Consider the following 16,520-nt stretch of genomic DNA (forward strand, 5'->3'; position numbering starts at 1 on the left):
ACAGTCCTGTTTCGAACGTTCCATGTTAGAAAAACACAAATTGCTTACCGAGACCATGTCTGTGGGTTGACATAGGAGGCAAAACGGTCCAGGTCTTTGTTTTCGGGTTGTAACATTCCACAGTGTTCAACGTTTTCAGACCATCCCGGCCTCCAACCACATAAAGTTTATCATCAATGACAGCCAGGCCAAATTGCAGCCGTCTGCCATTCATCACTCCGGCTTGGGTCCAAGTGTTTGTTCTCAGGTCATATTTTTCTATCGTAGTTGCACCTGATAAGACAATGAGGGTGTCAAGATTGTGACATCAGTGAGTGCATGGAATCCTGAATGCGTACGTCACTCACAGCTTCAGTGATATAGCTAACAACAGACCGAGTGGATGGGTAACACTATTGAAATTCATCAAAAGCTTCACAGGTGCAGTTGGAATCTTGCTCAGCACCCTAATAACTGGCTGTACCTTTCACTTAATCATTACTTCAATTGATGGTATTTAAAACTAAGGCTTGCAATTTCTTTACTTTTTAACTGCATGGTTGACAGGATAACATGTAAAATAGAAACCACAGATTGAATGGAGCTATCTAATGTTGTTGAAAATTGCAATTTTGATACTCCAGTAGTTCAGCTTTCTCGTATTTGTACACCTCTGATGTTGGTTGCTCCTCCACTGATGACTGTGCCTTCAGTTCCCTGAGTCCTACGCTCAGAAATTTGGTGGCACAGTGGTTAGCACTGCTGTCTCACAGCGCCAGGGACCCAGGTTCGATTCCCAGCTTGGGTCACTGCCTGTGTGGAGTTTGCACGTTCTCCCTGTATCTGCATGGGTTTCCTCCGGGTGCTCCGGTTTCCTCCCGCACTGCAAAAATGTACAGGTTAGATTGATTGGCCATGCTAAATTGCTTCTTAGTGTTAGGGGGATGTCAGAGGGATAAGCAGGGTAAATATGTGGGGTTACGGGGATAGGGCCTGGGTGGGATTGTTGTCGGTGCAGGCTTGATGGGCAAAATGGCCTCCTTCGACACTGCAGGGAAGCTATGGTTCTAATTCCATGCCAAAATATCTCTGCCTCTCCTCCTTTAAGACACTCCATAATGCCTACCTTTTTGGTCACCTGATCCTCGAGTCTCTTTATATTGAATTTTCTTTGATAACACGTCAATGAAGCAGTTTGGGACATTTAACTCAATGGTAAATTGTTCTGCCTGTTGATAACATGCATACTTTTGGAATTGCATATTGTTGAAAAATGTATAAATGGGTTGTACTGCTGTTGTTGTTGAATTGAAAAGACTCTCAAGATCTCATTCCAGTCTTCATTAATTGAACTATTGTTGTGAATACGCTAAATTAACATTTATACACAGTTACTCAAATAGACAAATTGAACAGCCCAGTACTTTCAAGGGACTTCTAAGTGATACACACTGTAGATATTTTTGCTGCCTTAATAACAAAATGATAATTGGCTCCTGCTGATCAAGAGAGTGCAATCCTGGAATATCTTGTGATGCCTGTGTACTGGTGGCTTCTTTTACTTCATTGTAATGAGATCAGCAATACGATGATCACACACCAAAAAGAAAAGAAGTCAAACACAAAGTAGTCCAAATTGTGTAAATGTTTATCTCTGGAAAAGTTTGAATCAGTCCATTTATATGTTACTGAGCTCGCAAGAACTATGGTCCACATATTTGCTAGGGACAAAATTGGATTAATACCAGCTGTGTGATTAAAAATGTTCAGATCCTTCAGATCCAAGCCGTGAATCTTAAAACTGTGGTATGTAAATACACTGATACTGACCTGGGAATTTCATTATAATTAATTTTATTCTGAAGACTTTTCAATAACCTTTGAGTGCTCTTGCACCCGCTGAGCTCAAAATATTGCTCCAATATTTTCTGGACCAATTGAATACTGACACTAGGAGAAAGATGTTATCAAGTCCCATGTAATATAAGGTTCCATTTTTACATCCACGCTGTCTCTGTTATTTTGTTAGGGTTCACAGTGTCATTCTTATACTACGGCGGTTCTTCTACTGCTTTCCCCTGCACAGTAAATCATCACCAGTTCTGTCTGGATGCTCAGATATCATCCCGGAATATCCTTTCAAGGACTTATCACTGAGGGTGCACAACTTCAGTCCTGTTTTATAGATGGGAAAATTCCTTGCGATGCTCAAATAAGGACCATCACAGTTTTTGTAAAATGCATAGAACCAAAAATTCCAAAGTGTTTCCTGCTTAATGCGTGCATTTTTATATCACATGTTGAAGTAAGAGAACAATAATGTATCTAACCATCTTTCCTACAAAGACTACTGTAATGATTTTCCATCACAGCTGCAATACAAAATGATGAATGGAATGCCATGCAAGCAAATAGCCTGGAGTGTGACCCTGTAGAATAGCAAGCTTAGACTATTCATTATATGCAAATAGCTGAATATTTAACTACATTCAAAATATCATTTTAATTGAACGCATTTACTACGAACAGGTTACAGTGTTTTCTTAAATCAGACATACAATATATCTTCACTGAAATGTAACTTAGAACGTTATGAAGCAAATGATAAAACAAACATTCATCCAGAACTACTACAATTGATGGTTATTCACAATGTATTTTACTCGCCTTGTAATTGCAAATAATAAAATGCAAATTTATCTTTACAATGTGGTTGTCCCTGGCAACACTAGCATTTATTACCCATTCCTCATTACTGTGACTTGGTGCTGTGGCCCTGGTGGTGAAGGTAATCTGGCTCTACTGTTCTTTTTATTCATTTGTGGGACATGGGCATTACTGGCTGGCCAGCATTTATTGCTCATCCCTAGTTGCCCTTGTCCAGAGGGCAGTTAAGAGTCAACCACAGTGCTGTGGCTCCGGAGTCACATGTAGGCCAGACCAGGAAAGGATGGCAGATTTCCTTCCCCAAAGGACATTAGCGAACCAGATGGATTTTCCGATAATCAACAATGGTTTCATGGTCATCAGTAGATTCCGAATTCCAGATATTTTTTCTGGACGGTTTCGTCGAAGAATTGAATACAAATCTCCAAATTTGCAGACAACACTAAACTGGGTGGCAGTGTGTGCTGTGAGGAGGATGCCAAGAGACTGCAGGGTGATTCATGGGAAGTAGATGTTTTCCTCGCCAGGGAGAACCTCTCCCGGTGAGGACATAAAGGCAAGTGAGCACAGACGATTCAGCGCCAGGCTCGCTAATCACATGGCAATCCTCATTAAAATATATCTGAATAAATTATCCAGCCCTCGCCCATTTCCAGCGAGAGACTGACCTTGCTGGAAATCCGGCTCTCCTGAAATCGTGAGAGCCAAGAAATTGGGCGTGATATTGAATTAGAGTCAGAGAGTCATAGAGGTTTACAGCATGGAAACAGGCCCTTCGGCCCAACTTGTCCATGCCGCCCTTTTTCTTTAAACCCTGAAACTAGTCCCAATTGCCCGCATTTGGACCATTTCCCTCGATACCCATCTTACCCATGAAACTGTCTAAATGTTTTTTAAAAGACAAAATTGTACCTGCCTCTACTACTACCTCTGGTAGCTTGTTCCAGACACTCACCACCCTCTGTGTGAAAAAACGCACCTCCAGACACTTTTGTATCTCTCCCCTCTCACATTAAACCTATGCCCTCTAGTTTTAGATACCCCTACCTTTGGAAAAAGATGTTGACTTTCTAGCAGATTTATGCCCCTCATTATTTTATAGAACTCTATAAGATCACCCCTCAGCCTTCTACACTCCAGAGAAAAAAGTCCCAGTCTATCCAGCCTCTCCTTGTAACTCAAACCATCAAGTTCCGGTAGCATCCTAGTAAACATTTTCTGCACTCTTTCTAGTTTAATAATATCCTTTTATATAGGGTGACCAAAACTATTCACAGTATTCCAAGTGTAGCCTTACCAATGTCTTGTACAACTTCAACAAGACATCCCAATCACTGTATTCAATGTCCTGACCAATGAAACCAAGCTTGCCGAATGCCTTCTTCACCACTCTGTCCACCTGTGACTCCACTTTCAAGGAGCTATGAACGTATACCCCGAGATCTCTTTGTTCTGTAACTCTTCCCAACGCCCTACCATTAACTGAGTAAGTTCTGCCCTGGTTCAATTCTCGGCTTTCGCGCAATTTTACCAGTTTGCTCTGCCGATGGATGGGCAGGGTGAGTCAGTAAAATCCTGCCCCTATTTTCACTGTAGCTAGGCCCTTATCCCAGTGCGGGAGTTACAAATCTTTAGAGATGTTACAGGGTGGATGAGATATGGAGGACTGGAAAGTTTGCAAATTATTTAAGTTGCTGGCCCTTTAAAAAATGAACAAAAATTTGCCTGCCTGTAAAGTAGAGGGTTGCAGAAAAATCTGTTCTTGCTCTTTCAACAGTTGTTTGTTGTCATTTTCCCTCGGTGCTATTATTATAGCATTGTTAATTGTTGCCTATTTTCCAAGAACTATTGTTATCACAGTGTTGATGGGGGACCGGTGGGGTCACGGGGGGGGGGGGGGGGGGGGGGGGGGGCAAGTCGGGGGGAGTGGGGGGTTGAGTTCACAATTTGACTAACAGCTCAAAGACATTATTAAATGATTAGCTGTCTTTGATGTGGGGTTATGAATGCCCATCTGTTTGTTTTGATACAAAGACACCAGTGGCAATGCTTCCTCAAATGAAAGTGGGACAGGAGAAAGAAATGACCTTCACAGCTTTTTCTAAAGGTGGAGGAGATACCGCCACACATTTATAGTACACCAGTGCACTAAACAGGGAGGTACCTGAAAGTTCCTCCTCTTCACTTGGTCTTAAAGTACAGGTCCCAACACATTAAGCAGATTGGCATTAATTTCAGCTGTAAGTACAATTTTATATTATCAACAAGGTGACACTTAATGCCTGCTGTAATCTGACATAGTACAGTGAATCATTTCCTTCGATACTGCTCCACTGTTCACCTCATGTAAAGAATCCTACAGTGCAGAAGGAGGCCATTTGGACCATTGAGCCTGCAACGACCACAATCCCACCCAGGGCCAATCCCCGTAACCCCACGTATTTACCCTGCTAAACCCCCTGACACTCAGAGTCAATTTAGCATGGCCAATCCACCTAACCCACACATCTTTGTAGTGTGGGAGGAAAACAGAGCACCTGAAGGAAACCCATGCAGACATGGGGAGAACGTGCAAACTCCACACAGACAGTGACCCAAGCTGGGAATCGAACCTGGGTCCCTGGCGCTGTGAGGCAGCAGTGCTAACCACTGTGCCACCGTGCCACCCAATGGTATTTTGTCTTTCTCGACTCTCTTGCTTTGATTTGGGGGAAGACTTTTCTGAATTAGCGTTACCAGTGCTCATGCCAGCTGTGTGCATGTGGCCCTGTTAAGTGATCAGAAAATACAACACCGCCTGTTTCTTACTTCAATAATCCTTTCCACTTTACTCTCTCGATCTTCCTTTGAAAGATCAGAGGCTGATGTTGGGGTGTCATTTCACAAGTATTGACTAGCTTTCAGCACTTCTGACCATTCTTCACATCGCAATCTGGCAGAGTGGCTCTAGTATTTGGCCGGAGATGACAAACAGTCCAGTTGAGTTCAATTCTCCAATCACACGATGGGTGGAATTTCCCTGTCGCGGGAATTGTAGTGGGTGGGGGGTGGGAGACCATGCAAAGATCTGCTGACCTCGAGCAGGATTTTCCAGTTTTGGGGCAATCGCAGCTGGAAAATCCTGCCCAATATCTGTATAAATATACTTTCCGACAATGGCTATCCCAGGTTTGCTCTTCCTCCCCCCTATCCCAGGGTGCCTGAGGCCAATTATTGCAATCATCTTCATCCCAATGAAGATAACCTAATTTAGAAGCATAGATACCCTACAGTGCTGAAGGAGGCCATTCAGCCCATCGAGTCTGCACTGACTCTCTGACAGAGTATCTTACCCATGCCCTTTCCCCTGCCCTATCCCTGTGACCCCATGAATTACCACGGCTAATCTACCTAACCTGCACATTTTGGAGCACTAAGGGGCAATTTATCATAGCCAATCCATGTAAACTGCACATGTTTGGGCACCCAGGGAAAACCCACGCAGACACGGGGAGAACATGCAAACTCCACACAGACAGTCACCCAAGACTGGAATTGTACCCGGGCCCGTGGCACTGTGAGGTGGCAGCGTGAACTATTATGTCACCTTAGCAAAGACAAAGAACCGTACTTGGTATCCTTTCATTCCTTAAGGCTCATTCATGTATCAAACTGTCATACTGATCTCACCAGTGGGGGTGCTTAGCATGACTCACCCCATAGTGCATTTAATTACTGGCTCAATGACTTGTGTCTATTGTTGTAAATCTGTATCAGAAACGACTAACCAGAGTTCACAACGGGTGACTGATTTGCTGGAAGTTAAACACTGCTGCATTTGGTTTATCCTTGGAGGCCTGACCACCAACCTCTGTATTAAATGTGGTTGGGGTGATTAAATGCCGGTCCCTTTTCTGAGTTAAATGATCGTCTGGAGATCTTGCGCAACTTGCTTGCTCAGTGCATTCATTTTTAATGGATTACTCCCAGGACGAGCATTGTGGTCCTGATATTTACGGGAAGGCCGCAAGGGCTTGTAGCTCCGACATATGATTTAAAATCATTCCCGGCCTGCAGTCAGATTTGAGAGGTTGGTTTGCTGATTGTCAGGAGTGACTGTAGCGCCAAGCCATATCCTGGGGAGTGTGGGGGGGGTCAGGGGCAGGGTAGTGAGAGATCGAGTGGTCAAGACGAGACAGTAAGGAGCAGGAGAAGTTGAAAAGATTGAAGGGCTGGGCCAAGATACATCGGGGTGGGGAGCGGGCATGGATAGATTTTGCAGGGTAATCACGAGAAGCGATCAGTTGGAGTGATAAACAGGTTCGTTTGGAGACCTACGGGAAGCATTTCTGCCCCTCCTAACCCATAAGCAGTCCTGGAAATGAATGATAATCGAGATTAATGGCTAGCCTCTAACTTAGAGCCAGAGAGGTTTACAGCATGGAAACAGGCCCAACTTCTGCATGTCGCCCTTTATTTATAAACCACTAAACGAGTCCCAATTGCCCATGTTTGGCCCATATCCCTACCCATGTAACTGTCTAAATGCTTTTTAAAAGACAAAATTGTAACAACCTCTACTATTACCTCTGGCAGCTTGTTCCAGACACTCATCACCCTCTGTGTGAAAAAATTGCCCTCTGGACTCTTTTGTGTATCTCCCTTCTCACCTTAAACCTATGCCCTCTAGTTTTAGACTCCCCTATGTTTGGAAAAACATGTTGACTAACTGATCTGTACCCCTCATTATTTTATAGACCTCTATAAGGTCACCCCTCAGCCTCCTACGCTCCAGAGAGAAAAGTCCCAGTCTATTCAGCCTCTCCTTATAACTCAATCCATCAAGTCCCGGTAGCATCCTAGTAAATCTTTTCTGCACTCTTTCTAGTTTAATAATATCCTTTGTATAATAGGGTGACCAGAACTGTACACAGTATTCCAAGCGTGGCCTTACCAATGTCTTGTACAACTTCAACAAGACGTCCCAACTCCTATATTCAACGACTTCTTTAAAAATGCAAGCCAGTCAAAATGGCCAGTTTTTAAAAAAAATAACTGTCAGTCAATTGAAAAGGGTTGCAAAGTAGACCTTACGAGGTGGCAGTAAGTTGACCTAGTGGTTGCCACTTGGATCTGAGTCACCTGTGCTCAATAAAAGTTTTGCAAGTGCACAGAGTGGGAGCACAAAGTGGAGACAATGGAGTCCAAGTGTGTCAAGGACTGAGATTTCAAGCCCCGTCATGATAGGATCCCCCACCCCATGGGAGATTTGGTGACCCAGCCATAAGTCCATATTTTGTTTTATAATGCCACTGGGAAGTATCTTGGAAAATGTCATTATTACCTTATAGGTGCCATATGAATACAGCTTAAACGTGTGAAAGATGCTTTATAAATACAAATAGCTGTTCACTTTTGACATTTTAATTTCCCTCCCCTCTCATGGGGGTGAAAATTCCCTCCTCCAATCCAGGCCGTCACTCAGTCGGAACACATCAGAATTGACATTGTTCTCAATCAGCAGAATTTAATGATGTGGAGATGCCGGCGTTGTACTGGGGTGGGCACAGTAAGAAGTCTCACAAAACCAGATTAAAGTCCAACAGGTTTATTTGGAATCACGAGCTTTCAGAGCACTGCTCCTTCATTAGGTGAGTGGGCAGAATTTAACATACTGATTCTCTATTCATATCAAATACTCCACTTCTATGAGAGACTTCAGCAAATGAACCATCAGATTGACTGCTCCAAAATACCAAATAGTAGAAACAAGGTAACATCAGAAGGGCATAATCATGAGAAGTTGGAAAATTAATGGTCCTATCAATTATTAATCGGTGCATTACATTTTGTGTAAATTCAGAAATAACGGCTAACTCATTGAAATCTTACTCATCACCTCTGATGAACATTATTTCACTACCTATTTAGTTAACAGTGCTGCATTAAAACAACTTTGAAATATTGGAAGAGAATTCGAAAGGTAAAACATTCACACATTCTGATCACTTCATGGACACGTTTAGCACCTTTCTCAGCCTTCTTCATTATCATTTACATTTCCTTTGTCCAGTTACATCCCCCCCGCCCCCTTCCCCACCCTCACAGTATAAATCTTGTCTGATTTTCTTTGCTCTTAGTTCTGACCAAGAGTCATCCTGACTCGGAACATTCTCTTTCCACAGATGCAGTCAGACCTGCTGAGATTTTCCAGCATTTTCTGTTTGTGTTCGAAATATTGGCTCCTTTTTTTGAGTGCATACGGTTTATATGATTGTATTGGCATGTGACAACACCACTGATCCCGTTTACCATGGTTTAATCCAAATAATTTAATTCTGGACTCTTCCTCCTGTGTTAATTGTGATGGCTCTACTTATCTGATCCATAAAATCCACAGAATCCCTACAGTGCAGAAGGAGGCCATATGGCCCATTGAGCCAGTACCGACAACAATCCCACCTAGGCCTATCCCCATAACCCTACATATTTACCTTACTAATCCCCCTGACACTAAGGGTCAATTTAGCATGGCCAATGCACCTAACCTGCGCATCTTTGGACTGTGGGAGGAAACCGGAGCACCCGGAGGAAATCCACGCAGACATGAGGAGAACGCGCAAACTCCACACAGACAGTGACCTGAGATCGGAATTGAGCCCAGATCCCTAGCACTACAAGGCAGCAGTGCTAACCACTCTGCCACCATGCCACTCCTTTATTGTTCAAATATTGTTCGATTGTTTAAATGTGCTGTGACATCTTACCAGAATGTTGCTGAATTTGGAGATTTGCTTCCAGTCTTTCCTCTATTCATTTATCTATCAGTAATACATCATCATATGAATATATCTTCCCTGTATCTTTAAATTATAATGCTATTTGTGGTTGACTCAGCAGTTGACTCTTTCTGCTCCTATTTCATGCTAGAGCAACTATGTGCACCACGCATTTTTCCCTTGCAAAGTTGTTTATCTTGTGCACACGTCACTAAAAGGGCGTCAGAAAAGCATGGGAATAATTTAACTCTGCCACTTTTTATTTCTGATTTGTACTTTGAGTTTGTTTTATTTCCGTGACATTTGATGTCAAACTTCATAATCTGCTTCCTCTGGAGATATCGGAAATGAAATAACATTTACTTTGCAAGCTTTCCGAAAGGTCAGCGTAGCACCTGATCAAACACAGCTTGGGTAAAAATAGCTACGGTGCCATCATGTAGATGCATCTTTTAAATGCTCTGTCCCTGCTCGACATCATCTTTCTTTGTCAGCTCTAACTCTCTAGGCTCTTGCATTGACCTTTTACTATAGTAATTGAGAATGTTCTGTCTACAGTTGCTTGCTTTCTTTCTCTCATTCTTTCTCTCTGTCTTTCTCTCTCTTTCACTTCTTCCCTCCCCCTCATCCCCTCTTTCTGTCTTTCCATCTCTTCTCTCTCTCATTTTTTGTCTCTCTCTCTCTCTCTCTCTCTTTTTCTTCTCTTTCTGCCACTCTCTGTCCTGCATCTCTGCCATTCCCTTTCATTTCCTCTCTCTCCCTCTCTGTCAATCCCTCCCTCTGTTTCCTTCTCTTTCTATCTCTTTTTTCACTCTCTCCCTCTCTCAGTCTTTCCCTCTCTCACTTTCTCTTTCCCTCTCTCTCTTTCCCTCTTTCACACTTTCTCTTTCTCCCTCTCTCTGTCTTTCCCTCCCTTCCTCTCTCCCTCTCTTCGTCTTTCCCTTTTTATCTCGCTTTCCCTCTCTCTCTCTCTTTCCCTCTCTCGTTTTCTCTCTCGCCCTCTCTCTGTCTTTCCCTTTATTTCTCTCTTTTTCTCTCTCCCTCTCTCTGTCTTTCTCTCTCTCCATCTTTCCCTCTTTTTCTTGCTTTCCCTCTCTTTCTCTCTTTCCCTCTCTAGTTTTCCCTCCCTCCCTCTCTCTGCCTTTCCCTTTTTATCCCGCTTTCCCCCTCTCTCTCTCTTTTTCTCATTTTCTCTCTCTCCCTCTCTCTGTCTTTCACTTCATTTCTCTGTCTTTTTCTCTTTCTCTCTCTCTCTATCTTTCTCTCTCTTTCACTGCCTCTTAAATAATTTTCAAATGTCAAACAATTACCAAACATGGTTAATTCATACTCAGTTTACTCTGAGTATTTTCTGTTGAGTTTTTAATGTTTCCTTAAACAATGATATCAATAACAAAAGCTTCAAGAAATTACTAATACTGACAATGTGAGGGAGTAGATGCCATGAGAAAGTAATGGAGGATACTGGAGTCTGAATTATTCATGTTAATTCAAAGTCCCCTGGTGCCCTTGAGGTCAGTAACTAATCACAGCTAATTCCCCCAATTATGTCACATGCAATCAACTGTCTAATCAGAAATGCTAAAAAAGAGATGGTAAAGTTAATGAGAATTCTTTGGAGCTGTTTCACACACCCTATCTTATTACAGGCTTGGAGAATCAATGTCAAGGTGCTGTCACATCATCAGATGGTCATTTTGAATGACAACTCAAACAAGATGGACTCAATGATCACAACCGTTGTCTGTTCATTGTAGAAAAGGTTTTCTAAATATCTTTACAGCGGATGAGAGGGATCAAAATCATTGCAGGCCGATTTTGAAGACATATGTTGACACACTGTTCTTTGCTTGTAAACATATGACCAAATGGTGTTAATCACATTAGAATTCAATTTTATACCAGTTTGCTATTGTTACTGTGACAAAAATGTGAACCTGCCCAAACCACAGTTTATTCATAATGGTGTCTCTTCTAAGTTTGGCATTTATTTTCCTATTTATTTCCAACTCGGTGGCACGTTGGCACAGTGTTTGGCCCTGTAAACATTTACCAGAATGTTGCTGAATTTAGAGATTTGCTTTCACGGTTAGCATTGCTGCCTCACAGGGCCAGGGACCCAGTTCGATTCCCGACTTGGGCCACTGAATGTTTGGAGTTTGCACATTCTCCCCGTGTCTGCGTGAGTTTCCTCCGGCTGCTCCGGTTTCCTCCCATGGTCCAACGACGTGCAGATTAGGTGGATTGGCCATGCTAAATTGCCCCTTAGTGTCGGGGGACTAGCTAGGGTAAATGCATGGAGTCATGGGGAAAGGGCCTGGGTGGGATTGTGGTCGATGCAGACTCAATGGGCCAAATGGCCTCTTTCTGCACTGTACGACTCTATGATAATCCAATTTTACTCCTTTATCTGTCCTTAAGTCAGGAATGGTATTGGAGTCAAATTCCTCATTTCATATGCACACTTTATAGGAGAATGTTCCAAATTTCCACCGCAGGCGTTTCATAGAATCCCTGTAGTGCAGAAGGAGGTCATTTGGCCCATTGAGCCTGCACCAACAACAATCCCACCCAGGCCCCATCCCCATAACCCCACGTATTTACCCTGCTAATGCCCTGAACACTAAGGGCCAATCAACCTAACTCGCGCATTTTTGATCTATGGGAGAAAACTGGAGCACCCGGAGGAAACCCACACAGACATGGGGAGACTCCGCACAGGCACTCACCCAAGGCCAGAATTGAACCCAGGTTCCTGGTGCTGCGAGGCTGCAGTGCTAACCACTGTGCCACCATGCAGCCTGGTTTATTAACCTCACTTCTAAAACTTGTGTTTCAAATTTTAATTTCAAGTACTCTAGAAAAGGGAAGGCTGAGGGTTGATGTAATATAATATGAATGGGTTTGATTGGGTAGATGTAGAGAAAGTGTTTTTACTTGTGGAGGAGTCCAAAACTAATGGTCCTAAATATAACAGCGTTATTAATAAATCCAATAGGGAATTCGGGAGAAACTTGTTTATGCAGAGAGTGGTTAGAATGTGGAACTTGCTGCCACAAGGAGTAGTTGGATAGAACCATCTTCAGCAACTTCAACAATGAGCTTCCCTCCATCATAAGGTCAGAAGTGGGGTTGCTACCTCATGATTACACACTATCTTTTCACATTCACAACTCCTTAGATACTGCAGCAGTCTACACCCAAATACAGCAACACTTGGACAATATTCAGGCTTGGACTGATCAAGTAACACTCACGCCACTCAAGTGCCAGGCAATGACCATCTTCAACAAGAGAGAATCCAAGCATATTCCCTTCACATTCAATGGCATAAACATCACTGAGTCCTCCACTATCAATATCCTGGGGATTGCCATTAACCAGAAACTGAACTGGACCAGCCATATAGATACGGCTGATTATAACTCACCCCCTCATTCCCCAAAGCCTGCCCACAACTTACAAGGTACAATTCAGGAGTGTGGTGGAAAACTCTCCACTTGCCTGGATGAGTGCAGCTCCAACAAAGCTCAAGAAACTCGACACAATCCAGGACAAAGCAGCCTGCTTAATTGACACCCCATCCACCAACTTCAACATCACTTCCTCCATCACTGACAATGCCAGCAGTGTGTACCATCTACAAGATGCAGAGCAGCAGCTCACCAAGCCTCCATCAACAGCACCTTCCAAACCTGTGACCTCTACCACCGAGAAGGAGAAGGAGAACAGACACATGGGAACACCACCACCTGCAAGCTTGCCTTCAAGCCATTCAGCATCTTGACTTGAAAACTATATCGGCCATTCCTTCACTGACACTGGGTCAAAATCCTGGAACTCCATCCTAAAAAGGTAAAGTCGCCATTTTCCCATATGACCATAGACCATTGACAGGGAGAGCTGACTGGTGCTGATTTAACCTGAGGATCACCACACCTCAGATGAGGGGCAATATTGAGAAAGCAGGGCCTTCATGTATAACCTCAGCCGGTACAGAAATTGAACTCACACTCTACATCCCGAACCAGCCATCCAGCCAACTGAGCGAACCGACCCTATAGCAGTATTGTGGCTGTAGCTGCACTTCATGAACTGCAGTGGTTCAAGATGATGGCTCACCATCACCTTCTCTGGGGCAATTAGGGATGGACAATAAATGCAGGCATAACCAGCAATGCCTGCAGCCCATGAACAAATGCAAAAATCTAGCTTAGATACAGCTGAAGGGAAGTTTGGTACATGCAATGAAGAAGAAAGGAATAGAAGTTCATGTTGATGGGGTTGGATGAAGAAGGATTGGAGGAGGCTTGGGTGGAGCATTAAATAAATTTACACAGAGACTTCCATTGCCTCAGAACATTTCAAAATGCTTTATAACCAGTGAAGTATTTTTGAAACATAGCCACTGATGGCCAGTTGCTGTGCTGTGCATTCCATACAGCTCAGAATGATGTCCAGCAGTCACAGTAAGATAATGCCTTGAGGGATATGTCACAGATTGAAATACTATGACACCACAATGAAATTGAAAATGGGAAACTTTGCCCAGTTGTGCTTTTACCTACAAAGCCCTCACAGACTGTGTTGCGCTGCAGGCTTCCAAAAGTCCTGTGAAGGCAAAATATTCCTGAAGTGAGAATTCTCAAAAATTGGGGGTTTGTTCAGGTGGCCTTATCAAGTCAAAGGCATTGTCAAATTTCCTTCCCATATAACCCCCTGTGTAGGAGTTCACAGTGTGCAATTCAATACACATAAATAGTCGTTTTAGTCATTTGAACTGTTGGCTTTTTCCATTTATCTCTTTAAGTGTAGGTTACAGCAAAGTTCAGCTTCAGAATTTGAAAGCTGTTCGTAAGTGTAGCAATTGATTCCAGAGAGTGTTCCCTCTTAATAAAATGGGTGAGTTTAGGAAAGTGTTGCTGAAGTTATAAAATAATAATATGATCGAAATTCATCATTATCAGTTGAAGAATTGACTGATTCTGATGGTGGGTTGTATAGAATTATAGAAATTTACTGGACAGAAGGAGGACATTCAGCCCATCATATCTGTGCTGATTTAGAAGTAGCCATCTGACCTAATCCCATTTTCCAGCTCTTGGTCCATAGCCTTGTATATTAGGGCACCTTAAGTGCCTATCCAAGCATTTTTAAAAAAATGTTATGAGGGTTTCTGCTTCCATCACAATTTCAGCTAATGAGTTCCAGAATGCCACTGCCCTCGAGGTGAAAGCAGTTCCCTGTAACTTTTTTAAAAGTTTTTTAAATAAATTTTTTTTAGTCACAAGTAAGAATAGAATAGAATAGAACGCTACAGTGCAGAAAGAGGCCATTCGGCCCATCGGGTCTGCACCGACCACAATCCCACCCAGGCCCTATCCCCATATCCCTACATATTTTATCCACTAATCCCTCTAACCTACGCATCTCAGGAAACTAAGGGGCAATTTTATCATGGCCAATCAACCTAACCCGCACATCTTTGGACTGTGGGAGGAAACCGGAGCACCCGGAGGAAACCCACACATTACATTAACACTGCAATGAAGTTACTGTGAAAATCCCCTAGCTGCCACACTCCGGCGCCTGTTCGGGTACACTGAGGGAGAATTTATCATTGCCAATGCAACGAACCAGCACGTCTTTCTGGAAACCGGAGCACCTGGAGGAAACCGATGCAGACACGGGGAGAATGTGTAGACTCCACAGAGACAGTGACCCAAGCCGGGTCCCTATTGAGTGGTTTCAATTTTTTAACACAACAGTACATAAGAAAACAAACTTAGCCTATCCTATTAGTCAATGGGGCAGAGTCTATGGGAGCAGAGCAATTGGTGGGGGAGGGGAGTCCCGCTGCCACCCTGCATGGGATTGATGGGGGAGGGAGAGAGGACAGCGATCAGGGCTGGCCATTGGTTAGGGGGATGGGGTCAGCCTGCTGGGAGGGTCAGGACTGCAGGGGGGGTTGGGACTGCGGGGAGTGAGTCACGACTGCTGGTGGGGAGGGGAGAATCGGTGGGGGGGGGGGAGGTGGGAGATCGGGGCTGTGAGCTGGGTGGGGGGATTCAGGGCTGGGCGGGACATGGTCGGGGGGCCAGCGATTGGGCCGTGGTGCGGGGGAGAGCCGGCATTGCGGGGGTCATGGGGCTGGCCAGCGATAGGGAGCCTGGTAGACAGGCCGATCTTGATTGATGCATGCACAATGGCCTCCTCATCACTATGGTGTAGGCTTCCCAGGTGGGAATAGGCCCCGTCCCTGATTTTTAGCATGATTTTTTGACAAGGTCCCTCATGGGAGGTTAGTTAGGAAGGTTCAGTCGCTAGGTATACATGGGGAGGTAGTAAATTGGATTAGACACTGGCTCAATGGAAGAAGCCAGAGAGTGGTTGTGGAGGATTGCTTCTCTGAGTGGAGGCCTGTGACTAGTGGTGTGCCGCAGGAATCGGTGTTGGGTCCATTGTTGTTTGTCATCTATATCAATGATCTGGATGATAATGTGGTAAATTGGATCAGCAAGTTTGCTGATGATACAAAGATTGGAGGTGTAGTGGACAGTGAGGAAGGTTTTCAAAGCTTGCAGAGGGATTTGGACCAACTAGAAAAATGGGCTGAAAAATGGCAAATGGAATTTAACGCAGACAAGTGTGAGATATTGCACATTGGAAGGACAAACCAAAGTAGAATGTACAGGGTAAATGGTAGGACTCTGAAGAGTGCAGTTGAACAGAGGGATCTGGGAATACAGGTACAGAATTCCCTAAAAGTGACATCACAGGTGGATAGGGTCGTAAAGAGTGCTTTTGGTACATTGGCCTTTATAAATCGGAGTATCGAGTATAAAAGTTGGAGTGTTATAGTAAGGTTATATAAGGCATTGGTGAGGCCGAATTTGGAGTATTGTGTACAGTTTTGGTTACCTAGTTACAGGAAGGATGTAAATAAGGTTGAAAGAGTGCAGAGAAGGTTCACAAGGATGTTGCCGGGACTTGAGAAGCTGAGTTACAGAGAGAGATTGAATAGTTTGGGACTTTATTCCCTGGAGCGTAGAAGATTGAGGGGAGATTTGATAGAGGTGTATAAGATTTTGATGGGTATAGATAGAGTGAATGCAA

The 16,520-nt window shown here is 43.7% G+C and overlaps 1 protein-coding gene across 1 annotated transcript in view; it reads right to left on the minus strand.

Annotated features, from left to right (window-relative positions):
* Positions 1 to 16,520, minus strand: part of LOC144499986 (kelch-like protein 1) — a 247,975-nt gene that overhangs the window by 48,170 nt on the left and 183,285 nt on the right. The window contains exon 9 of the mRNA XM_078222723.1: positions 49 to 273. Coding sequence (XP_078078849.1) covers positions 49 to 273 — 225 coding nt within the window. The remainder of the gene's footprint in view (positions 1 to 48; positions 274 to 16,520) is intronic.

Source organism: Mustelus asterias, chromosome 10 (assembly GCF_964213995.1).
Source record: "Mustelus asterias chromosome 10, sMusAst1.hap1.1, whole genome shotgun sequence".
Taxonomy (NCBI): Eukaryota; Metazoa; Chordata; class Chondrichthyes; order Carcharhiniformes; family Triakidae; genus Mustelus; species Mustelus asterias.